Raw genomic sequence first — 27666 nt, 5'->3', positions numbered from 1 at the left:
AAAGAAAAAAAAAACTGCAACAAATTACTGGATTTGAAATGTATATGCTGGTATTTGTTTTTAACAATGTGGTTCACTGAGGACGTTATGAGAATACTTGCACATTATATATAACAGATGCATGTTTGGAAGGTGGACAAAAGGTCTAGAGAGCAAACAATGTCACAAGGCTGACTACCGAATCAGCTCATGTCACTGAAGTGACTCAATGTCCCCACCTACTGGCGTTTTGTAAATCTGTTATGATGTCATCTTCACAAACAGCATTTATCATTTTGGCAATAATTGCATAGAGGGATGTGGTACGTAGCTCAACTTTTTGCTAAATCGAGTACAAAAAAAGATTATCAAAAGGCAACTTTTCCCATTCTACTTGAATAATTTACCGTGGTTGCAGATGTAATCCCAGAGGAACTCATTCATTCTCATCAGAATCTGACAACCTCTAACCTCAGCTAGAATTACAATGGTTGGCTCCACTTGCAACTGGAAATAAGTCTGAAAAGTCAGTGAAAAACATTGACATTTTAGAGATCACTGATTTTACAAAATAGCTTTATTGTAAAATGCATGGAAAAGCCATCCATCCTTTCTCAGATCCTGTGTCTGAGATAATCTCTCAGTTCTTCTTTGAGGAGCTTTCCAGAAAATTTACAACTTGCAAAATACAAAATGGAAACCAGTAAATGTCCAGGACATACTTTGGCCTTATTGAAAATTAATTACAATGTAGTTTTGTGTTTATATTATACATTGTACTCTGAATTATGTATACAGAAATGTGTTGGCTCACCTCATGTCTTGGTATTTCTACACTAGATGAAACCATCAATTCTGAAAAACAAGAAAAGCAGAACTTGTTCAGCATTTGTACTTTTCCCACCAGAAACAATTATAGAATGAAAAGATAGTCAAGTTATACATTGACTATCTTTTGTGACAAAGCTACATTCGCTTTTGTTTTTCAAACCATTTCATTTAAATCCATTTCAAAACAGCAACAAAAAGAAAGTAATGTAGAAAACTGACAGTACGCTTATAATAAAACAAATACTTTATTGTAAAATGTTTTATTCAAAAACATTCCAAGTAGATTCCTTTACCTTGACATATTTTCCAAATATGTGGCTTACACAAAAAATATATATATAAAGTGGGTGAGGACAGAGAAAAATGCAGACAACTAACTTTTGTTTGAGACAAAAACATGAAAAAAAAAAACTTGACTGGCAAATTAAATATAGCTTTCATCTTAGTCCAGACGTTGAATCTAAATCAGAGAACTGTTTTGGATTAAATGGCATCTGAAGTTAAAAGTATGGCCATCATGTGAGGGGATGGGGGGGTGGAGGCGCTGGTTCTCTTTAAAAGCTGAGAAAATCTTCTCAGTAAAAGTGAAATGATTTTTACTCTGAAACGATAATACTCCTGCTGGTTTCACTTTTCAAAAACAAGGGGCATTTTCTTCAACAAGAACTTGTACAAATCGTTATTCATACTCATTTGAATATTTGCCTCATCCAAAGATTAGTGCACATCTTTGTCATAAAAGCCGCTGAATAGAATTTGAAATGAAAGTTCTGCAGCATGAATCAAGTCTTCCCCTACACAGAAAGACGTAATACTTTTACAGTTCAGTCTGTTAAGCAAAGAAAAATAAACAACAATACATGATTTGGATGGATACGGACACATTTTCACATTCAGTAAAAATAAAATAACACATTAGATATTTATGATTAAATAAATGATCAGTTCTATGCAGCAGCAATTTTAAGATTGTTCCCCACAATTAAACTCCAGAGGATTGTTGATGCACAAACTGAAGGAGAGCAGCTTGAAAAAAAAAAAAAAAAAAAAGATGCATATAAACTAAGCTTTCAAAATTTACATGGATACATGTAGAAACTTTTTCTCTAAGGTTCATTGTTTCGCGTTGCTTTAAAAGCGTTCGGTTTCTGCACGTCAATGATCTGATTTGAAGCTGAGACTCCGACTGGGGAGCGAAGGAGGGGCTCAGCTGCAAGGACGCACAAGACGTGTCCGGATCCAGGATAACGACTCTTATCTCTGGCACCTGGGAGATCATCTCTCATCGGATGGCCTGTTAGGAAGCGGTGATTTTCAGATAAGCTCGTCTGAGAAAGAAAGTTAAAATTAGCATCCGCGATCCAGCTTTTGAACAAAGCTCAAGCTGGTTCAAGACTGACCGGTAAGAACAAAAACAGAAGACACGTTTAAAACTTAAAATACAATTAACAGTCGTTTTTTGTTTTTTTTCTTCTGTTAAACGGATGTGGTAAAGCATCAGAATACTGAAATCACTGCACTTATATTTAGGAAGATCAATCTTCTGATAAGGCTAAGCGTCATCTTGGTTTTTATACATTCATAAGAACGGGACTTGCAGTTACGGGGTCGAGGAACCGCAACGGGGTTAGGGCGACGACACATGTTGTGACAATCAGGCTGAGGAAGGCACTGGGTTTATGTTATACCACATGAAACTCTTACGCTCTCCACTATCCATCTTGAAAAAGATAAAAATCTAAAAAAGTTTTTTTTTTTTTTTTTAGCTGGAGATCATTTTGCTATTGAAAAATAAAGTATGACATATTTAGAAAAAATATCTGCACCTTTGATTCATTTCAGCAAGGAGAGTTTACCAAAAGCAAGTGGCTATAAAAAAAAAAGGAAAAAAAAAAAAGGAAAACTTATGGCATTTTGGTTCTCAAATAAGCATCTGTTTGACGCCGACTGCACTAAAAGTCTAGAAACAGAAAACTGTTGATACTTTTGTGCTGAGGGGAAAAAAATTGAGCTTTACGAGTTTATTAAAATGATATATCCACTAATACTAGCAGAAATGTTTGTGACCAATTCCCACTGAAGTAAAACCAGATTAATTAGTGTGCTTACAAAAACTTGCAGAAATGGAAAAAAGGACAACAAAAGGAAAAGCCAAAATGTCTAGACAGTCACAGTGCTACCCATTTAGACCGGGAGACTCCTGTTAGTAAGGGTGAAAAGGACAGCTCTACATGGAACGGTGCCATCTTCCACAGATTAAAAAATAGAAAACATAGCACTTGTTTAAGTCACAGTCCTCGCATGCTTCAGCTCCACGAGGGTCACTGCGTGTCCAGTCGGCTGTACTTCGTGCCACGGTTCCAGTGCATCGCCCGCACTGCGAGGGGCAGCTGGTAATTCCGAGGAACTGTGCCGTTCACGTTCTCTTCGAAATACTGGAAGAGTTTGTACCACCACACCCGCGACAACAGGTTGCTCTGTGACGTCTCCTTCAGCGACTGAAACACACGGACAAACACGAAGGCCATCAATGGAGTCAGAATCTCTGATGTGGATTTGATTTTTGACAAATTAGCCATTATGTCTCGGCTGTTTGACAAACTATTACAGTGTGGGACTGACAGAGGGCGCTCTGGTCTCTAACAAACCTCTCAACCTTCACTGAACAATGTTAAATTACACACACTTTTCATCTTCTGGAAGTTGAGTTGTGTTGCATTCCATTTTTTTTGTGAGTATTATAGATTTACAGCTGCACACTCCCTCTTATTGGTCTGTCATATAACACTAAAAACATTAAAAACATACATTCTGTAAATGACAGAAATCAAAAATATACTACGGCTTTGTAAAAAAAAAAAAAAAAAAAAAAAACACGCCAGAAGTAAATTCTCAAACTGTGGCGAAAAGCTTCGATTTGGCTCATTACGGCCAACTCTAACTGATCAGGAGTTACCCTGTGAACTCACCTGCTGGTTGGCTATCGTGTGGTACCACCAGAAGAGGCGGGTAGTGATGAAGTACGCCACAACCACGTCCACAGTGTAGTGGTCGTGGGCCAGGAGGATGCAGAATATCCCAGTGGCGCTCAGTGCCAGGCAGGCCCAGTGGTACAACCAAAAGCGCCTGGGAGAATCTAAAAGGGACACGGATCAAACGCACACAGAAGGGGAATTTTATTCAGCAATGGAATACTAATATTATTATTTAATTAATTGCTCTTACAGTATGTATAGTACTCTACACATTTGTGTGAGTGGATGTATTTTCCTTGTTTGTTCCTTTTTTTTTTACCTACTAAAGGGTATAATATGCTTTTTTTTTTATCTTTTATGGCTCAAAATGAAACAATAAGTAAACAATAAGTGAATAAATTACGCCAAAAGTTCAGCTTGTACAACACGATGTCACTTAAAAGCTGTTCTACTTTTTAACCACTAGATGTCAGATCTGCATCAATTAGATTTATGGACACACTGCTAGATAAGTACTTGACCAACTTTCAATAAAACCTATACATTTTTTTTTTTTAAAAAAGGACAGCGTTCAACACCAAAACTGAAGGTGAAACATGATAATCTAATTACAATATCAAAAAGCCGCTTCAAATGCTGAAGTTTTCTTTCACGAAGACGGATCGAAGTAAAGAAACTGATCGGCCTAAAACCCCCACAGCATTGCACGCTGAAAAAAGACTGTTGCGGAACAGCCCAGTGTGACAGCTTGATGAGCGGTGCAATCATCATGCACCGAAACCAATTTTGCAAGGAGAGTATGCTGGTTGCGCAACGTTTCCTCTCCATCTTTGCTACATCTACATTTCCTACATTTCCTTGTGAAATCTGTTGCTAAAGCAAAGTCAAACTGAAACCACAAGCATCACTTGTGGCAGTGAAAATACTTTAAAAAATAAAATAAAATAAAAGGACAAACACCAGCCTATTAAACTTCATGTGCAAGAAATATTTAAGAAGTCCGACAGCTAGATTGCGATGAAGTATTTCTAAAACAAGCTGTACACAAGTACACAGAGGTCAAAAGGTGACTGAGAAGCTAAATGTCCTCCATCTCATCACTGCTGACTAATACATAGACACGACGAAGCGGCTTACACTCCTTGATGAAGAGGAACGTGAGCGTTAACATGACAGTGTGGCCGCTGTAAAGATAATCTCCACACATGGTGTGGGAGCCTGTGATGGAGAGGCCCCCGCCTGCAATCATTTTCATTATTCTCCTCATCTGTGCCTCCCAGTTCCCCAGGAGCTGAAACACACAAAGTCACACAATAGAATGTTATTCCTGAAGAAAACAGGCAAACAGGAAAAAAAAAACAAAAAAACTACAAAGACATAACAGTTGAAAATAAGGATGTTTGATTTCTATGGGTTAAATGACAACATCTCAATTTCTAGAACATTTTTCAGTAAGTTGTCTCCTTACAACAGATGTCATTTCTTACAACACAATCCAATTAAAACAAAACTAATATGAAATAAATCAAGTTAATGCTGCACAAAAAGAAGCTTTTTTCTTCTTCTTGGAATTGACCTCCTAACATCTTCTACAAAAGAGCAAAGTTGATCTTTCTCCTGAAAGATAGCGCAACTTTGACGGATATAAAGGAAGCATTTGATTTCAGTGATAAAACACCTGGTTCAAATCTTCATCCTTAACCAGGAGCTGAACCTTGGTAGCATTTCCACTTTAGTTTCATGTTCCTCATCACAAATAGACAGTGCTTTAAACTCATATTTGACATGACAATGTTTCCCGCAGTAAATGCGACTTAAGAAAACTTTTTTCCAATGTCATCATTCTACAGTTCCTTAGAAAAGTATTTTCGTATTAGTATTTTTTATATTTCTCCATGTTACAATCACTCACACGACTGTTTTAAATGGGATTGCATCTAATAAACCAACAAAAAATGCCGCTTAACTACGAAGCTGAGCAAATCGATTTATGGCTTCCCATGTTAATTTTAGAGCAAAAAAAATAAAATAAATAAATAATAATCATCTGACCTGACCTGTATTTGTATTCAGTTCCCTTTAATCTGATAAATAAAATGTAAAAAGTCAACTTGTGAGTTTAGATAAGACATAAATTCAATTGACAATAGGTAGGAAACCCTGAAATTGTTCTCCATCCAATCTGACAGTTTGAGCCATTTTGCACAGAAGAATAGGAACAAGATTTAGTCTACAGATGTATCTACGCCAAAAGAACTCTAGTTAGTGGCTACAGATCTAAAAATAAATACATAACTCAATTTTAAGTTTTTACTTGATAATTTTTTTTTTAAATAAAACCAAAATTTAACAGTTATGCACTGCTTTTTGTTAATCTTTTGCATGAAATTCCAATAAAAAACCCAGCAGTTTATAGATGCAACGTGACAAAAGGTGACAGGGTTCCAAAGGTATGAACATTGCTCCAAGGTGTTATGTAAATAATACTCTTTAAAACTGATAATATGTGCAATCAAGCAAACAGAAACCCATACAGGTAGGAGCAATTAAACCTGTTATGTAATCAAAACCTCGTGAAGCAACAGCTCAAAGGTCCACGTCACCGAAGCAGGGCATAACTTAGAAATGTTTACAGGAAAGCGTGAACAAGTATTTCTGACGTATTTTTTTTCTTTAATTTGCTAAAGCCATTTATTTTTAATTTGAGACACAAAACAAATATTCTACCTTTGGTGAGCACTTGAAGTGCATCCCGGGAACCGGAAGAGTAGTGATATACATTGTAATACATCGGTAGAGATAGAGTGTTCCTACAATGAAGAAGAACCTCCTGCCTACAATTGATCTGCAAAGAAAAAGAGAAGAAAAATGATCACAATCAAGTCTTGCATAGCTGAGACGAGACACATGTCACTATTAAAGGTACTGAAGTTACAACTGCAAAACCACAACAAAGGCTCAGGTCCTTTAACTACATCTTTACAAAAAAAAGGCAAAATATTTCCTACAGGGAAAAATGTAAAGAATCATAATATGGAGACCCACACACATTGCTCTCTTCAATGTAATGGTGTTTTCAAACTATAAATTCTATAAGCAGGTAAAAATCCCAATATTTCAAACTTTTTCAGTATAAAATTCACAGGTTTTCCAACGTATTCTGAACATTTAGGAAACGTTTACCAAGTCGGGCGCCATCATTTGTATGTTGCAGTTATGAAAAAACATACAGCCTGGCGTCCAATAGAGGATTATTTCAGATTTTTATTTCACTTTTATATTGATACAAAGACACATAAAATCTGATCTCTAATCCAAAAATATATAGGATTTAAGATTTCTCACCAACTCTATGATTTGTTATGTATTTAGTGTCAATGCATTGCTTGGAATAATAATAATAAAAAAAAAAAACTGTTCAAGTCCAGTTTCAAGGTCTGATTTAAATGAGTCAAAAGGTCAAAAAAATACTGACATTTCACATTTTTGTGTCAGTAATGGCTCTACAAATAATTAAATACAAATAATCAGTAACCTTGCGATATAACAAAGATAAAGGACATTATCTAAATATAAATTAGCCTTTTTTTTATAATTCCACTTTTTTTAGCAAAAATAAGGTAATGAGGAATAAAGTCTGACACTCAGTATTCCCTTTTTTATATTTAAAGTCAAAAAAATTGTTTCCCCCTTTTCAGATTTTTCAAGACTGCAGTAACTAATATAACTGCACTAAAGTCAAAACAACAGGTAATGGCTTATAGATACAATATGTTAAATAACAGCAACAAGACCATGTTTTTATTTTGCACAAGCACCATGAAACCTTGGCATTTCGACAGACCCAGGCCTATTTTGGAGAAATAAAGGACATGCTGAGATGCAACATGACGGCTCGTACCTGTGCTTAAGAAGCATCCACTGTATCAGCCACAGGCCCACCAGCAGCATGCCGTTAATCTCGCAGATGGAGAAAGCCCATTCGCGCCTGTCGAACAGGTCGAAGAACTTATCGGGCAGCGGCGGAGTGTGCTCCTTCGGAGGAACTCGTTCATGGACCACTGAAATGACGACACTAGTGGTGACGAAGCACACCACAGCATAGATGAATGCTATGCCTGTCTTCCCCCACTCTGTGGGGAATGGGGAGCGAGTAGGTTCTATTGTTGGCATAGGAATGTGGATCATCTCCCGGTCAGAGTCCTTCCTCCCCAAGGTGCCATTCCTCTGAGGCTTGCTAGTTCCGTTGGGTATCCCCGCTACGTGCCCGTTTGCGTGACCGTTTTTATGATCCTCGATGTGGGTCTCTATCCGGAGGATCTCCATCCGCTCCAACAGCCGCTCCCCGCCGTCAGGTGACACCCTCGAGAGGGGAGGCACCTTGAAATCTGCCTCGGTGAGCCTGAGCAGAGCGGGGCCGTCTGTCTGTCTGAGGGCATGGGTGTACTCTGGCATACTCTCTTTGCTCAGCCAATCAGAAACATCTTTTATCGACCATGCCGCCACATTCTTCATCTTGAACAGTGGTCAACGGTGAGGATCAGGAGAGTCCTCAGATTAGAGGGCAAAGTTTATAGGAGGAGCGGCCGTCTATGAGGCAGTAGCAAGACATCTGTAGTTCTGACACATGGTGCGTCTTTATCCAGAGGGAGTCCAGGTTCCTCTTGACATCCGAAAGAGAAGGAAGGCAGCCGGGACTCTCAGGAACAGACGGTTTTCTTCACCTCAGCAGCTTCTTCAAAGCAGCTCTGCTAAAAGAAGGACAAACATGTGCGTGTTAGATTTTAGTGATTTAAAGTAATAGCTTTAATTCACTAATAAATATCAACAAATAATCCAGCTATTTTTTTTCATTTAAGATACTGGAAGAAAGAAAGGCAAAATCAGTTTGACCTGTTAATTAAACACATTAACAGTACCAACGGCCCCTTGTGCGATATTCCTGAGTTCATTAGAAGTCAGATACAGGTTATATTTTTGTGCAGAAATTGGGATATTCCGATTTCCTAAAACTACTGTGCTATAGCAATGTTCCCCGGCTGCATCTGCAGCGGTGCTCTTGAACTTTTGTGAGCTGTACACGTCAGCCATCTTCATCGGTCGGCTCCGTCTGAGTTCCAAAACAAACACGGTAGACAAAGCATCAGCGTCAAAGAAGCCTGATTATAAAGGCTTCCCAGAGTTTTCAAAGGCCAAAAGATCTAAAGTATGGGTGTACTTCAGTATGAAGGGTCTGGGTTCTCTGTATGGTTTTGTGGTCTGCCACATTTTCCACTGAATTTCAATTAATGACGTCATAATATGTCAGATTGAAGAACACACTGCCTGCTTCCAGATACATTTTTTGTTCAGTTTATCGTTTGCTCAAATTTTATTTCATGTAATGCAATAAATGTAAATGAAGTAAAACTTGCTTTTGATATTATAGTAGTCAATTAAACTAAAAAGTAGTCATTAGATTTATACAGTCAGTGTCATTAGGATACTAACCTCTTAAACTACTTTTTAAATAGATGTTACAAAGACTTAAGAGGCCATGAACTGCTAAGCTGATTCACTCAGACGCTGGTACAAAACAGACATCTATTAATAGAAAGCCGGTGTCTTATGTTGTACACATAAAGGTAAATCTCAAAAGCAGTGCATTATTTCTTGCCAGTCATCTCAGAAAGTGAAACGGTCATTATAAAGATTCTTTACAGAGTAAAAAAAAATTGTAGCTCTTATTTTTGCTTTATTAGTGATTTTGTCTTTCAGGTTAACCCCTCCCCCCCAAAGTTCAGTGTCTCAGAAAATTTGAATATCACAGGCCAATCACAAATAGATGTTTTATGCAAGCACAAACGTCAAGCATCTGCAAAGTGTGTATGTTTCTATGCATTCATTACATGGCTGGGCCTCCTCTTGCATGAATTACTGCACTGTTGCATAGAGATCAGCCTGTGGCACTTGTTAGGTGTAATGGGAGTCCAGATTGTTTTGATAAGCTGCCTTCAGGTCTTCTGGCTTGTTGGGTCTGGTTTTTATCGTCTTCCTCTTGACTAGAGCCCATAGGTTTCCTACGGGGTCAAAGGTCAGAGGAATTTGCTGGCCAATCAAAAACAGGAACACCATTGCCACTTAGCCAGTTTCTGGTACTGTTGACAGTCAGGGTAGGTGCCAAGTCCTGCTGGACAATAAAATCAACATTTCTGTACAAATTGTTAGCAGAGGGAAGCATGAAGTGCTCTAAAATTTTCTGGTGATTAGGGTGCACAATTCGCTTGCTCCTCTCCACAAACCCAAAACCAAACTGAGAACAATGGGGGTCAAGGCCATCTCCGTTGCTGCTCCATGTCTATGGACCTGACACTCTGAGAGCACCACAATCCACTGACTGGTTTAAAAAAAAACGGACTGTTTTTAAGACATTTCTTTTTGGCAACATTTTGCTTCACTTTCTTTGATAAGTTTTAATCTCCTATTTATTCACATATCTAATGTTTTTTATTGATTGTAATTGCTTGGTGTTTGTTTTTTTTAGACCTTTTTAGATATATCGTAAGATATAAAGGGCTTTTTGCAGTATGCCAATTTTCCAACACACTGAATTTAGGTTACTATCTGTAACCCATAATTACAAAGGTTAAAAGAAACAAGTCCTGGTATGTTTTACAAGGATTCTGTGTAAAATACGAGTTTCCCTTTCTGAGATGACTAGCAAGAAATATTGCACTGTTATGCAACATTCAAATTTTTTGAGATGTGCTTGTAAATGAATGTAGAAATAAATGAAAGAATTGGAGGAGGAAATTAATTGTGAAGCATTTAAAAAATGAAGAAACAAATCAAAATGTGACGTCAGCCAAGATTTACGGCTGTGCCAGGAGGTGCAATATCTTCTTACAAAATCTGAGGAAACTTAATAAACAAAGGAATGTATCAGGAAAACAATACACCACATATAAAAGGCACAGGAAAGGTGTATCTTAAAAATAAGGCCCAATGCACATTATATCTCGATAGTAACTATTTAAAAACGTCTGTTTTCAAACAAGCTTTGGCTGGGAGCTGTGCGGGCCAGTTGAATCATGTGCATGTCTTCATTCATAGAGACCTGCAACCTTAGAGATTCTTTTGAAATTTATCAGCAAAGTAAGTCACATTGTGTTCTCTATGCCGCTACTATTGGCTACTATTTCTGATGTACTTTTTTACAACCTGGTACACCTCGTTACATTTCTGGATGAATGATGACTTTTTCAGTATTTAATCCATTAGCTCATTTTAATTATGCCCAAAAAGATCATTTTACTTTCTTATTTTATAAAAGCTTTCAAAATCATTACAAAAAACAATACACAGTAAAGCTATGATAACGGAGGGTTGATTTGGTCGCCAGCACAAAGCCTACACATTACAAGTCGCAGGCACCATGTTAAATCAAGCAAATTCTAAGTACTTGAAGGAGTAAAATATAGTAAAAAGACAAAATGTCTACAATGAGAGTGCACTGAGAGACTTCAAAACCAAACCTGTGGTGGGTTTTTTTTTGGGGGGAGGGGGTTTTAGCAGCTCACCTTGCCAGGCATTTCCACTTTTGTGGTTCAAAACAAAACTGAGACAATGCACATTTCTGTTTAATGTGGTCAAACCCATCAACCTCAGAACGCCATCGTCCTAAGTAATGTTCACCAAAAAATAAATCCATTATATTCAATCTTAAGCTTTATTTCAGTAGGTGGTTATATTTATCGAATAGGTCTTTAACTCAGTACTTTTAGTCCACTTTTTTTTTACACAATAAGGTCGCTTCATGATTTCAAACAGGAAATGTCCTTTATTTTTTCCTGTTTACTTTTCAGTTCCTCCCAAATAGCTCTTATAACACTTAAGGAAACAAAGTCTGCAGCAAGATGACATCAGTAAACATAAATTATTTTCACATCCATTACAGACTGTAGCATTAAAATGGTTTTAAACAAGAGAATATATTCTGCAAATTCTTCAGCCTGTAAACAAAATAATTTCTGATTCATAATCACCTAGTTCTATAGTCAAAAAATAAATAAAAATTATAGTGTGGTTTGGCCCACTCCAAACTCTAGGCAACAGCTGTGGACACAGAGATGAACTAGGACATCTGTTGCATATCATTCATTTGTTTACAGACAGCGATGTCAGTGGTAGACACAGGGTGTGCTTTGCTCATGTGCGGGGGTGTGTGGTTGTGGGGGAGGTGATGATGAGCTGGAGGCGAGCTCTGATCTGCAGCAATGGGAGGAGATAACTGGGTGTATGAGGCTGAATCTGACTGGTGGAAGGGCCCTAGAAGTCAGCAAGGCTGGAGCTGAGCATTAGGTCTGCAGCCCCAACCCTGTCAAAAGGGCAGCGAATCAACCGTTATGCATCTGTACGGCCTGGTCTGGCCAGGCCCAAAGCAGCGAAACACACTGGCAAGCTGGATGGTTGGCAGAACAAACTTCACACAAGCACCTGATCTCGCCTCGTTTCCACTTGGAGGCCTGTTCAGTCAGGCCGGTTTAGTTTCTCCAACTTCACCTGAATTCAGTGTAAGGTCACGTCGCACAGCTTATGTGTTACATAACTGCCAAAAGAGGAAAAATAAACCATATAGTATCACATAGTATCATGTGGGGGTGGGAGGGATTGTCCAGGTGCGTCTCTGAACTCAGTTGATTGTCAGCAGGTGTGAACAGTATTGAATGAAGATAAAGAACACGAGTGACGGTTATCTATTACTTCAGACTGTTCCCACATCATAGATTAGGTGTCTCCAAGTCAGCTGTGAGAACGACCTTTGGTCTATGAATCAGCTTAACGCTCGTTGCGCAGAAATAATCTCCTTCAAATGAATAGGAAAACAGACCAATTCTGAACCAATAAACAACCTTGAAATTAAAAGGGTAAATAAAATACAGTGTTCTACAAAATGTACAATTATTGTGCTTTGTAGTTAAATATGCAATTTTACATATTATTCATATTGAAGAATTTATGAAAGGTGGTGAGACGGTGCAAAACGTTTTATACTGTTGAATTCAGTTTTACAAGTCATGTCAGCTTTTATTTACGAGCAATTTACCCCCATAGCCAATGAAAGTTCCTTCACTACTATGAAAAAAAACTAAAAGACAAACTATCTGGAACAGACGGAAGGAAGTCTAACCATGAAACGTGTTGCATTTTAAACAAGATGTTATTGAGTCACTGAAGCGCTCATCTTTTGCCTGTTACTATATAACTAAAGCACTCAAAGGAAGGTCTATAGAAAGAGCTCTATTGTAATATGTTTACACTGAAGTTCTTTTTACATCAGTGACATCATTCACTTGGACCCGGATGCTTAAACCACTTAAGGAAATCGCTGTTTTTCCCTCCCCCCCCCCCAGCCTCACCGCACAAAGGTACAACCCACAGAGCAAAGCAAACACAAAGAATAAAAAAAAGCCCTTGGATGAACAAGGGCTTTGAAAACCAAAATCTGTTATCAAACAATGAAGGTCCATAGCTTATGATCAGAACATAATAAATGCTTTCTTTTTCTTTACGCAATTTCATTTATATTTTTATATGATGTTGAATGGGTCTGAGAATTTATTTTCTCAATGAAATTTTAACGTGTGTAAATAAGTCAAAATAAAATAGAATTTGTTGGTAGTTCATATTATCAGTTTGAATGCAGTTTTGATGAACTACAAAACTACAACTAAACTTAATGAAGTTGTGTTGCTTTGTCCAAGATGGTGTTTCATGTCCTCATGAAAATAAACTTTTGGAAATTTGATTTTCTTAAATCTCGAAAAAAAAACAACAAGAAAACAAGCAAGTGCCTAAGGAGATGAATCAGATGTTGACATAACTGGGACAGAGCATCACATGAGCCTTATGTTCAGGCCTGTTGCGATAAACGATAGGTTTGACCTATCAACCTCATTTTAATTATCGGCTTTATCGTCTCTTCCTGCCTTTTTTTCTTTCTATTGATGACACTGAAAAAAGGCTCAGCTCCGGTGCTCTCCACTGACCCTCCCTTCCTCATTTCCTTAGTGTAATGTCCAGCTCACACTACACGAGTTGTCGGCCGATTGTTGGCCCATTTTCTAAACCTGAGAGACCACACATTAGCCGACAGAAATCCTAGGTATAACGGTTCGATCGGGTTCGATCGTGCCGTGTGGTGTCCAGCCACATGGGCACAAAATAACGGCTACAAGTCCAGTTAACCAATTTTAAAATCAGGCATTAATCAATGCTTTACTAAAATCTACCTGCAATGCATGTGGCTAGAGTCAGCGTAAAGTCCTGACTGACTGAAAATCGTTGTAACCAGTGGTGGGAAGTAACAAAGTACAAGTACTTCGTTACTGTACTTAAGTACAATTTTTGTGTATCTGTACTTTACTTAAGTAGATTTAATAATGGGTACTTTCTACTTTTACTCCACTACATTTTACAGTATCTGTAAAATTTCTACTTCACTACATTTCTACAAAACTGTCGCGTTACTCGTTACATCCAAGTTGTATTGTGCTTTTTTTCCGTTAAAATGTGAAGTTCAGGGACTTAAGGTGGCACCGTAAAATCCAAGCAATAACGTGACTTGCGTGTCTGTTGTCACCGATCGCCTCCCCCTTTACGCACAAGCGGAGCTCCAGACATGCGCAGTGGTTTCCTCTGAGCGGGAGAATGTCTGTCTAATCGACAGTAATATAATAGCGCTGCATAAATCATAGATATGGCGACATGTAAAATAAGCAGCGCTTCGCTTTCACAGACGGTGGGGACTTTGTCCAACTTTTAGCGTTACTTTGAAGGAAAGTTTAAAGAAAGGTAAGATCTGTGGACGTGATGCTATTAAAGCTAGCTGTACTGAGACACACATGTTGCATCTGGGATGAAAAAAAGTTTTCACTCATGCGCTGAATTATTGTGTGGAGGTGTTGACTGAGGTATCGCATATATGGGACAACGCTGTGACCAAAGTCTGCATGGTATGACATTCAAGAACAATCCGATTCTTCTGGACAGATCTTTACTGATTAAATTTATTTCAGCTCTCAGTATTTAATATCTAGGTGTTTTATGGGAATGTGGATCTTTCAGATCAATTTGAGAAGCAATTTTGATAGGTAAAACAATTTTTTTGTGTCACGTAGAGCGGGGTGCTGGTCTTGACTTGGTCTTGGGTAGGTGGTCTTGACTACAACTCTGCTACGTGGCTCCTTGGTTGCCTGTCCTCCCCCACCCACTTTCTTTCCATCCCCTTTCTGTTGGATTTCTTTAAAAATAAAAGCCACTAGTGGCAAAAAGAGTGAAATTCATGCTATGTTAGGACAGGAGACAAGATGTTTCCATCCCTGAAATTATGATGCATAGAATCAGATATCCAAGTCTAAACTATGTTACAGAGAGTAAACACAACATGCTTTATCTGTGGCATTGTTAATTAAAATGGCACATTTCTAATGTATTAAAATTAAATGCAATCAGTTCACTAATTATATTGTATTAAGGATTAGGTAATACATTCAGCAAGTACTTTTACTTTTAATACTTAAGAATTTTGAAAAACCAGTACTTTACTTTGACTTAAGTACAAATGTTAATGTGGTAGTTTTTCTTTTACTTGAGTACATTTTTGTCTGTGTATTTGTACTTTTACTTAAGTACATTTTTTGAGTACTTTCTCCACCACTGATTGTAACCTATTTATGTCACGTTAACGAAGAACAGCTGAAAACTTACTGGGTTTATCAACTGCAGTAGCAATTTGGCTCCAACTCATCTCCTTATCATTTCTATATTCTCTGCACAAAATGTGGAATAAACAATAATGTTGTTTCCACAAATCATCTCCGATGTCCGCTGGACTTTGTGTCAGCTGTTTGGGATTTTCCTGCGTTATTTCCCCTCAGAAAGCATGGAGGAGAATCCGTGCTGATTGGCTACCTGTCACATTCAGCGTTAAGCTCCCAGTCGGGAAAACCCCCTGATTTAGATCGAGGCGGGCCACGACGATCTACCGTAACCCACCACACACTGCAGGATGATCAGTTACAAAACCACAAGCGACAATCTTAGATCGGCCAACGATCTAAGATTATCTTAAGGGGAAAATAGGGGCAAAAAATTGTGTAGTGTGAACTATTGCATTAGGTTGTCGGATGTGCCCATCTTCTTTATTTAAATCTAGTGATTACTGAAGGGCAATATAGTATACAGATTTAATAATCTACACTCTTCTGGTTGAATGCAGTATTTATGTGCCAATCAGGTTTTTTCCTGCCGATACCGATCACCCATGAGGGCCGATCACCAATACCGATCACATAATTATTATTTTTTTTTATTATTATACACACTACCGGTTAAATTATGTGGGAAAAGGAACCATGAATTCACCTTAATTTAGATGAAAACTTGTTTTTAATAACTTTTTCCAAGAACTAAACAAAACAGGCATTCTGCAAATTGTACTGCTATCGGTAATACTATCTTTAAGACTGATAACATATGAAGGCTCTGAAGAGGCTAAATAATGCAAAGAGCCAAAATAAAACCTCTCAACATTGCCAAAAAAATTCAAGTATAAAACTTAACATTCAAAGGCAAATACAGGTTTCATTACAATAAACAATCCAGAGTTACTGAATGAAAACTTCCTGATAGCATGGCGGCTAGCTGATTACTGCTAGTTCTGAGTGGCTGTTTCTGACTGAGCGGAGTAATTATGCAGAGCAGGGAGAAGATCGATTATTTTTTTCAGAGATTATCTGTCTCATGTTAGGACAGCGAAAGTTTTAATACATATGTAGAATGTATTTTTTTAGGTTAGATGCTGCAGCTTTAAACAGAGGTTCGGTGTGAGAGTCACTACCAGGTGGAGCAGAAGCCGCACTCCGTCTGTGAAATATTACTACCTGTAGCGCGTAGCAGCGGTTCAACAGCGAGAACAGAACCACCGTCTTACATCGCAGCTCAAAGACTTAAATAATTTTGCGAGTTATTTGTTTAGCTTTCTGACCGTCATGCTAATCCGGGTGAGTGTTTGTAGCTGTGCGCTGCTTTATCTGCCATCAGTAAACCTCGATGTAGCCAAACTCCGTCAAGTATGGCATTGTTTTTATGTCGTATTCGCTTCGTTGTGTTGGTGCATTTTGACGTGCTTCAATTTTCCGCCGCAACACGCAAACTTCCCCATTCACTCAGTGCGTTATAGTTCCACATCGCTTAGGATTTGTTGCTGCGCGTTTGCGCAGTGTGAAGGAAAGAGGAGACCAGCTGCACAGGCAGCCTGAAAAATGAGATGCGGGTGCTCGGTATCGGTAACAAGAGCCAATGATCGCTGATCACCGATCATGCACTTTTTCACGAAAATCGGCCGATTATGATTGGTGACCGATCGATCGGCACACCTCTAATATCAACACTATTGAAGCAGTTAATCAATTGCCGCTATATAAACATATCAAGCACTTTTGATAAATACATAGTTGGAAACATTACAAGATGGAAATAACTAGAAAGTATTATTAATGGATGATTAGAAAAAAACTGAAGAAGTCTGCTACTTTAACCAATAAATTCTCCACTGTTCAAGGTTTGGTGGGGTTGTGAGGAAGCCGCACTCGTGACATCATCAGGAAAGGATTCCACTGAAGAGTGGCGATCCGTCAATCTGACAGTAACATAAACACCCCAGATGGACTGGGACTGGCCAGTTCAATACAGAGTCAATAAAAATGGCTGAAATCAAGAGTTGCTCTGCCACAAGCGCCACTTTTTTTATTCCTTAAATACCTGACCTCAATTTGAGCTTAAAATGGCACATCAGTCACAGTAGTGTGTTCCAAAATCTCCTTCCAGAAATTTATCAGCTCATGCATACTGACCCCCTGAGAGGCATCCATGATTATGGTATGTATGTGGCTTAGGGTGTAAAAGTTGATGTTCCCCACGTTTTACCTTTATTTTCAAAACTTGGGTGCATTTGTTAACATGTTTGAATGCAAGGTCTGCAAACCACACACAATTCATCCAAAACACCATGGGATGCAGGAAAAAGGTAAACACTCTTAAAAACAGAACAGCAAAGACATCAAGTATAGAGAATTTAGCACTGGAGCAAAAAAATACCATTATAAAAGTTTGCTTTTATGCACTATAAATTTTTTTGCGCAAGCCTATCTATCAAACTCAAGCTAAGTCAGCAACTTATTTAAAAGCAACTTATTTTAAACACCGTTTTAGTGTAATCACAAAAGAAACAGTTTTCTCAGAGATCTGCTTTTTGTATTTCTGACATTTGCTGCAAACCATTTTCCATTTGGGATACGACTAAAAACTGAGCTGAACTTAGATCAATGCCTGCTCTATTCTTTGAAACGGCCACCTGATTAGGCCAATTTGATACACAGCATCTGAAAAGTTCTGGTGGCGTCCCGGTCCTGAACCAAGAAAAAAAAAACCTAGTAGACAATCCCTTGTTCTTCTCTGGTTATCTGAATCTGACACATTTACATGTAATTATAGACAAACGACTATCAATTTCTGTCACATAAAAGACACATATGATATTCCTCCCAACAGGAACCAGTTCTGAAAACAAATAGGCCAGCTCTTTGTAACTCATGTTCTGAGCTCTGAGCCTTTTCTTTACTAGTATCCACTCTCAGTTTTTAGTTTTATACTGCGTCACACCAACAAAAGGTAAATCAGACGCTCTCACCTATATCCATTTACACTTGGCATACAAATGCTGCATACGTGGAGAATATGAGGTCAATATTGACATAACTGGGCCAGCCAGGCCTATGTGAAAGACAATATGGTTACAAATTAACTCTGTATTTTTCTGTGACTTACACAGTGGCTCAGTCGCAGTTTTTGAACTAAAATATGTCACTGCAGAAAGGCTGAGGAAGTCACCAAGGAAATTCAGAAAAATGTAAAGTCACCATGTAAAGCCAGTTCTTAGAAAATAAAAAAAAAGCTGACTGTCATGCAAACAGATCACATTTTTCTTTAACTTTAGGATTTTGAAGCTAAATAAATCCACACTCGTTGCTCCTCAGTTACACGTCACCAACAACTAATGAAGTGTGTCCACGTTTTCTGGTTTTCGCTTCAACAAAATCTAACATCTACTGATGAAATGCATTTTCTGAGAAGGCTTTGAAGCTACTGTTCACCATTTGCGACTCAATCACACCTTGACTTGCAATTCTTTAACAATTAAGTGGGCCTGTTTAAAGCAGAAACTTGGTACTCATTCACTGTTTTGCCTGTTTTGTAAGGTCACAGTGTCACCAGTATTTGCCAAGAATGGCTTCTTAAAAAAAATTATGATAAAGAAAGAGCAGTTCTTGAGCGCATGGAAGTCTTTAAGTGCATGCTGCTTGTGGTTGAACTTGAGCAACAGATCACACATTATCTTATTACATGTGGCGCTAAGCAACTGGTCAATCTGATGTGCAGTTCTGTGGAAAACCTATGCACTTTCCAGTAATGTCCTCAAAGAGAAAAACATTTCTACAAGGTAAAAGTTAAGATTTAAAAACCCTAGGGGACACCTGAAAGCTCTTGCAATGGATAACCCAAGATTATCCATTGATTTTTTTTTTATTAGTAATAAACAGATTAGTAAATTTCCCAACTTTTCAAGGTAGCAGGTTCTCACTAAAAAGAATTAGAAAAAATATTTACAATATCATTAACATAAATATGTCTAACAATCTAGTTTCTTTTATCCAAAATGTCTTGCCAGTTATTTTTGAGTATGGTTGCCAGAGTTTTGTAACGTTCATCACCATCTTGGAAAACAAATTATCCCATAAGAATTTATCACCATGATATAAACTGTTAACTTTAAAAGCTGAGACAAAACCTGGGATAACTACTTTTGCTGTCCTACACCTTTTACACCACTTGCTTGACAAAAGCTAAGCTTTGTTCAGAAAGTTAAAACTGGTTCTTTTTCCTCACATACTTCTGTTCTTATCTTTTGTCAAGGAAGACAACCAGTATTATACAATGAGGTAACCAGAAAGTAAATCACATATACGCTAAACTACTAAACAATATGCTAGTTAATTAATAGAATAAAGGACCTGTTCATTTCAACACACAACAAACACCATAACAACAAGGATGCCAAACAACCAGACCATCTGCTGATGAGAAAAACGCCCCCGCAGTTTTCTCAAAAACTTTTAAGGATGTCAGATACTTAAAAGCCTCAGAGGAATAATAGACTACCACCCCCTTACTAACATTCAGCCGCGCACCACTTCTACATGTCGGAAAATATAAGTAGGATGGCACACGAGGAACCTATCAGCAGGAAATAATTAGGCAGCAGTGGATTATTTAGTGCCCACAAGAACAATGAAACATGGAGGCTCTTCTTGACAGCTTCACAATGACTTTGTATGAAGTGAATCTTTCACAAGTGATTAAAGGTTATGAGATCTACAACACTTGATACATTTTTTTCTCTTTGCTTTAATGAATCTAATTTTAATTAAAATCTTCAATGTCTTAACAGTCTATTAAATGTCTATGGAAAGAAAAAGTCCTCATCAGTTTTGACTCTTATATGCGACTCTTAAAAACCACACTTAATGTGTGAAGATTGAAAATAACTTTTTCACATTCTTAAATTGTACAAGAGCTCTCTGTCAGAAAAGAGGAAATAACATCAAGCGCTGATTCATGAACATGTGTTGTAACACCTCAAAACTTTGACCAACTTGCATGCGTTTTTGAATTTTCCACTAACCGTTATCTTAATAATTTATTAACTCTCTCTATATTTTCATGAAACAGCAACCCAGATCGAAATTATTAAACACAAGTACGACTATCTAAAACCATGTGCAGAAAAAGAGAAACTTTTTCTGCACATTATTTTGCACAGGTGGTCTTTTTTTTTAAAAAAAAATTCTTTTATCAGCGCAGCAGAAGTTGGGGCCGTGAATCGTTCTCAGACTGTTAGACAATTGTTTCACGCAAACTGTTTGTACACAAATTCTCAAAGGAGTGCGTGGAGCAACTCAAACATTCAGCAGACTCAAGCAGCGAAGACTGTAAAGCGTGTTTTCCTGTGACAAGCCCTTAAAAAGTAGCCAGAGAACAGATCTGACTCAGCCAACACAGTACGAAAGCAGGGTGTGGCCTCCTTCATCTGTCCGTTTGATTTCCTGCACGCTCTCACATATTGTGCTGTCCTCAAATAAAATGAATGGGGAAAAGTAAAGCCTGTTTAAGCACCCTTCTGAGGTTAAACATCACCGATTCTTGATTTAACTTTACTTTTGTTGCTCTGTAAAAGGCATCAACAAACACCAAAAGCTGTGAAAAAATGCTTCGAAAGATAAAATTAGATAATCTGGTTGGGATAACAGAGCTTCTACATCCCTTCCGTGTTCAATAAGTGTAGGTTCAATAAATTCTATTCAAATCACGTGAGTTTTGAAAATGTACCTCACTGGTTAAAGAAAAATTGAGAAATAGCATTTTAGAGTGTTACTTGGCATTTTAACCACACCAGACTCATCCACACTTAGCAAATAGTGAAAGAAACTTTAAAACTTGTAGGACTGTGCAGGAACTCAGCAGTCCAAAGGAAGAGTCTTGGAACAGATTAATTGCATAAAGCTTCATAACCATAATTCATTATATTAAAGATTGAATTCAAACAGAAACTAGAGCGCACAGAGACCTTACTCCAATGACAAATAAGCAGATTTTAATAATTCAAGTTCTCCTTACACACCTATTATCACCAGCTAGTATTCTTAAATTAACACACTGATCAAACTACTCAGATTGTACAGCTGTTGTCCTCCAAGTTAAAATCTAAATCAGCCAAAATTGAAACAGGTCTGACCTTAAAGCGGCACTGGTTAGTAAAAAAACTGATCGACATAGCTCTAGTTGTCTAATAATAATAATATAAAAGTCACAAACTGAATAAAGGACCAGATTCATCTGCAAAATCAAATCATTTGCTTCAAAATGTTTATTGTTTTTAACAAAATGTCCCTTAAGTACACAAACTTGTATCAAAGTTTGCCATCCTAAGAAATGCAACGTTCCCGACCAAAAACAACCAATCAGAACCAGGAAGAGGGTCTTAGCGCTGTCAATCATCCTCACGCACTCACTGCTAAATGTGTTAATTGAAGAGAAATAACTTACCGTCACAGAAAAACCGCTTATCCACCGTCACAAGTGACCATGCCAACTAGTCTGAGCATTGACAACAGGCTCTGCTAGCTGCAGCGTAGCAGAGAGCTACTATTCGAAACTTGTAATCTTGATGGGGAAAATACCGAGCTCGGGTTCAAACAAGTTAGACAACAGAGGTGGACGAACAATCAGCCGGTCATCAGTTCAGAATGAGACTCCTTTCTTTAATTCCTTAACAGAGAGAATGAAAGAAGCTTTAAAATCCAATCCAAAACAACCTTGCATGCAGCTATCACTTTCTCTTTGTACGAAACACATCAAGTGTGTGCAGCTTATCTACTTTTCATACTAAGCTGTCTATGTAAAGCCAACAGGCTGACTCACCTACTCATTTATTTAAATTTAATCCCATATACTGACATGAACTCATTCAGCAAACTGATATAAAAGCCTCAAAGCCCTATTTGCCTTGCACTCCAAAAGCAGTTGTAGGCAACAGAAACAACACTGGGACAATATGTGACTAACAGTAAAGCCACATGTGTTTCTAATGACGGCGGAGGAAGCATCGGAGGAGACCTCCGGCTCAAATCATCTCCAGTGAGTGATCAATCATAAAAAGATCACAGCCATTACAGCTGCAGAAGCAGCCTGAAATGCCGCTTCAGTTCAGAGGATCAATCATACTTGCTAATGTCAAATTAATTTTTAATCCGGAAAAAAATAAGCATTCGGAGCCAGATGAGCCCATTAGCTTTAAAATGTCAATTTGTTTTGAACTCTAACATAATTAGAGGGGAAGAATGGAGCACTTTGCCATCTGTAAACAACCTAAAAAATTTTTTTTTAAAAAAGCAGCACGATCTGGTCTAGATTAGAAATGCTGTCCTTTCAAAATGAAAGCTGGTATCCAAAACAGAAAAGCAACAACTGTTCCCACTGCTGCCAATATAAAACAAACACCTATGGATTATTTAAGCTACGTTATTTATAGAAAACATGTACATTATACACAGACTTAAGACCAAACATTGGCAAAATTTCAGTTCTCATGTATTGTGGAGATATTTCAAAGCCACATTTTGCTTTTACAAACTTGCATTAGAAAGAGTTAAAGCTATAATACCACTTAATCTGTGCTCTCAACTTGCTTCTGTAACAGATTTACACATGAGGCATTTGCGAGAATCAATGTCTTGCCCAAGGACGTTTCAACACGTGGACTGGAGAAGCAGACAAATATGTAAACCATGCAAGACATGGACCACAAAGCAAGAGGAATTTCAAAACAAAAACACTACACCGTTATAAAGCTGATTGAACGCCAATAGAGGTCAAAGACTATATTATGTGACTAAAGAAGATCTATTAAAAACAAAAACACAGCTGTTTTCTTTTCCCTTTTTTCTGTCCGAGTCGGTGTTTGGTCAAAACAGCCGTTGTCAACTGACACAGTTTTCCAGAGCTGAATCACACAGCACACAGACAGCTCATTGTTTCCACTAAAACTGCTGCTGTGCCTGCGCTCGTCCAGCGCGACCCTCTCTCTTTCTCGCTTGCTCCGAGCCTGACATGATTTGGGCCGGCAATACTGCTTTCCAGGCTGCATACAGTGACAACAATAACCCCCCTTTCAACATTTTGCCCTTTTGACACCGTCCGCCTCACACACTCACACACGCATAGTTTTTTTGAATGTGAAGATTTGCTTTCTCACCACTTTCCCCGTTGCACAGACGTCTCTCTGTTGGTTCAGATAACAGCCTCCTTCAGCTGATCTGTGTGTGTTAGTTTTTTTTTTTTTTTTGGGTGGGGGTTTGTGGGGCGTGGAGTGTGTCTTGGAATTAACCACTGATATCAGGTTGTTCTAATAAACATGCAACAATTATTTTGCTCAACACATCTGTAATCACTTTCGCCCCCGTTCTCCTCAAAAGAGGAACGGGTATGTACAGAGTTGTGGGTGAAAGACGGCTTCATCAGATTTTCTGGTTTCAAAACAAAACTTGCACCTACTTAACCACTACTAGTTAAGCAGATGCAGCTACTTGACTAACTATTCTGAAGGATAGTCCAGAATCTTAAAGGAGGGTTTTGTTAAAGGGGCATAGCAGCAGATCTCTTCTATAGCAATGCAGCTAATAATAGGTCAGAAAGGAACCGAGACCAAACTAGACACCTACTACCTTGAAATAAGTTATACCAGAAAAATAACACAAAGTAGTTTACGCAAATGCTTATGAATCTTTAACGGTTTCATGTTTGCATTTCCACCATCTCCTACTTTAATTTCCTGTACATATTATTTGCTTTTCAGTTAACCACCCAAGACAAACATTGAAACGGTTGAAAGAGTCATAAAATACCATCTGCCTATCCTGAGTTGTTTCAAGCTGGTAGAAGTCCGCTTTGACTGAGCCCCCTTTGGCTGAGCCGTTAGCCAGGATTTATCTTGAATGTACAGACCAATAGCATCGTCTCCATGTGATAAAATAACTACTTTTAACCAGAGGTCTGGCTTCTACAGGCTAATAAAGTTTCAGGTTCCCTTCAAAGTCTGAACTCCTTGTTACTAGTTTGCATTTTCCCTCACTTCCTTTTGAATTTTAATACATGACAAACAAAGCAATGTGACAGTTTTTTGTTTTACGAAGGAAGTAGTATTTAGTCCAGGCACGACAAAATCATCCTCTTTTACCCATTAAAATATAAAACCTTCAAGTGATTTTCATTCAACAAAAAAAAAAAAGAAAGGTTTGGTGCATTTAATGAATAGGAAAAATAATTCTGATTATTTAATATTTGACCTGTCACTCACCATTGAGAGCCAATCAATAAAAATACTTGGTGGTGACTTTGGTTTCGGGTCACTTGATTGGTGCATCCGTTTCATAAACACACAATGTGAGTGTAACAGCATCAAATTACAAGAAATTTAAAGAAAAAATGGACCAAGGAACCTACAGCAAAATACCTATTAGTTTCCACCTTGAAAACGTATAATAGAACTTACAATTAAGGCTTTTATAATTTGTCATAAAAGCTACCAAATCTGCAAGTGCTTGTGCTTAAATAGCTTTACATTAGAAAACATTCATGTTGTCTATTTTAGACTTTAGTTTGATGGGTTTTTTTTACTGACGTCAATATCTTGGGAGGGCAGCGTTACAGAACGATGTGATTTAGAGTTCGGAGCCTAAGTTCATAAATCTCATAAGAAGAAAAAGTCGCAGCACAACTATAGAAGGCAAACTTTGGTTAATGAAAATCAGATCAATGTCAATGCAATATCATGAAATAACATGGAGAATTCATGTTTTCTTAAGACAACACTGCCCTGTTGACCACAAACTTTTCCTGGGGCGTCTTACTGAAGTAAAATTAGAAAGCCAGAGAGTTGGGCTTTAAACAAAAGGCCACTTTGCATATAGGTGTTACAGTTCCACAAACAAATTACCTTGGCAAACAGCTGTGCAGGCCTGTCTGTTTTGTTTTTCTTTTACATGAGAGAGAATTTGTGTTACATGTGCTCATATTAAACATGAGCACATATCTTTTAAACAGATCAAAAACCAGTATCCATGTTAGACGTGCTAAAGATAATGCTCAATTATGCTGCGTTCTATATATTGACCAGTAACACAGGCATCGTTTCTGAACCTATTTCAATTAAATAACACTTCACAAAATTTCAGAATATACTCAAAAAGTTCGGCTTACAAACAAATTCAAGCAAAGCTCATCTTCGCTTACTTGTTTTCTATTGTGAAGAAAAAAAATCTTGCAGCATGAAACAAAAGTCTTTTTGAAGTCAATTAAATGCATTTATTTCATTATTTATTAAAGAACTCTTGGAGAAACTTCATCAAGGCCATAGCCCTAAAGAAACAATTAGCAATGTAAAACCTGTATTTGTGATAACTATTCTTCTTAGCGTAGTAACACCAAAAATTCTCATTTGAAAATCCAGCAACTTTTCTCAATTTTAATTTAACAAGTATGGCATGTGTATAATTGAAAATGTCATAGAAATTATATATAAAAATAACAACAAAAATCACTTATAAGATGCACCGTCTGACTAGACTGAAAACAGACAAATTTTCATATTGCAATCATTACACTTCATTCGTTACAATTCACCAAGATTTCCACTCTGTACATGCCATTTGATGTAGTTGGTTTAGTGTTAAAATATATATAAAGATTAGAGGCAAAAACTCATTAAAATGGAGATAATCTTATTTTATCTTCCATTAAATAATTTGAAAGCACATATTTTTTCCACCATAAGACAAACAAAAAATCCTCTGGAGTACACCAGACCTTAAAGAAAATTGGTATCTGCTAAGAAAGCCTGATCTATGCTCCTACCAAGAAACAGAAAAAGACAAAAGTTAACAGCATTCATTACTTTGACGACGAATACATTCAGCATGTAAATCTCTTTCAATCAAATATTCATGCACAGAAGTGCCTTGTTAAAGACGCAAATGGCCATATTTACCGTCTGGATGATAATAATAATAATAATAATAATAATAATAATGTTAGTACTTTTTACAACTCTGATCTAACGTATTGTTCCTCTCTGTGTGAAACGACCTGAAATGTTAGCCTTTTTTCACAGCAATTAGTCACTTCCACGAATTCACACCTGTAAGATTCCGAGACGCACGCGAGTGCTTGTAAAACGCAATTCACTTCACGCATCGGACGTGGTTAGACTGTGGGGGTTTAAGGGCATTATGGTCTCATCTTTCTAAAAATAGATAGCAACGCTCGCGTCTTCAAGACCACAGCTAGCATGTTAGCTGTAATACAATCCACCCAGATTCACAGCGAGATTTGGGGTCGGGGGTATCTGTGCTACCAACCAAACTATTAACTATCGTGCCACAAAAATCGTATTTCAACGTGAAAACGTCAGTTTAGTCGAGGTGCAGCTCGGGTTGGGGCCTCTCTTAAATCCGGCTGGATAAGGATTAGTAACGATGCGAAGGGATGGGGTTTTTTCGGCAGCTGTTGAAATGTTTCCATTCCAAGGCCAATGAGGAGCAGTGTTTAGTTAATGCGGTTCCTTCCTTCTAAACCTATTGCTCTGATGTAGGTAAACGATAAAAGGGTTAGCCTTTAGCACAATACGGGCTATGGTCATTCCTTAAGTTTGTGCTATACAATAGTTATCGCAATCACCAACAGCTACCTCGATGCGACTTGTTTTCTAAACCAGCCCCCCTCACACAACGCCAAGAAACCTCACAGAAAATGCAATGTTTGTCTTTCCGGCGAGGACAGTGGCAGTTTTTTTGCTTAATATTATCTTACCTTTGCGATTTTGACAGGCTTATCAAAACGTCCAGGCTCCCAACGCACAGTGATAAGGAGCCTCTCCTGTAAAGTCTGTTTTCATGGGTAGGCGGTTTGAAGAAGGCGTCATTCCTGGTGCGTTCAAGTCCTGCCGAAATGTGGGATTTGCCATTTCCATTACAGAATTGAGCAAAAAGTGTCATGTCACGCAAATCCAGCGATGTAATTTACTTCTAATATGAAGGAGATGGGTAGTATAAATTACATACCGCAATATATTTCTTTGCTTTTGTTCACTTGAATGCTAATGTATATTTTTGAATCCAGTCGGTGTATTACACGTGGAGGTAATGACGATGGCTCATTTCACCTGGAG

General features: G+C 37.9%; 1 protein-coding gene across 2 annotated transcripts; it reads right to left on the bottom strand.

Moving 5' to 3' along the window:
- Positions 1-538: 538 nt before the first annotated feature.
- sgms1a (sphingomyelin synthase 1a) lies at positions 539-27420 on the bottom strand. Of its 2 annotated transcripts, none has more exons than XM_008429386.3 (6): positions 27309-27420; positions 7687-8536; positions 6513-6630; positions 4923-5076; positions 3780-3946; positions 539-3308 (listed from the first exon to the last, which is right to left on the bottom strand). In XM_008429386.3, the coding sequence occupies exons 2-6, from the start codon at positions 8298-8300 to the stop codon at positions 3132-3134; spliced, it is 1230 nt and encodes a 409-aa protein (XP_008427608.1). In that variant the 5' UTR covers positions 8301-8536; positions 27309-27420; the 3' UTR covers positions 539-3131. The 2 variants fall into 2 exon arrangements, with proteins under 2 accessions (XP_008427608.1, XP_017164693.1); XM_017309204.2 differs by having other exon boundaries at positions 7687-8533.
- Between the last annotated feature and the right edge of the window lie 246 nt (positions 27421-27666).

Source organism: Poecilia reticulata, chromosome 15 (assembly GCF_904066995.2).
Source record: "Poecilia reticulata chromosome 15, P_reticulata-male-v2, whole genome shotgun sequence".
Taxonomy (NCBI): Eukaryota; Metazoa; Chordata; class Actinopteri; order Cyprinodontiformes; family Poeciliidae; genus Poecilia; species Poecilia reticulata.
This window is presented reverse-complemented; position numbering and strand designations above follow the sequence as displayed.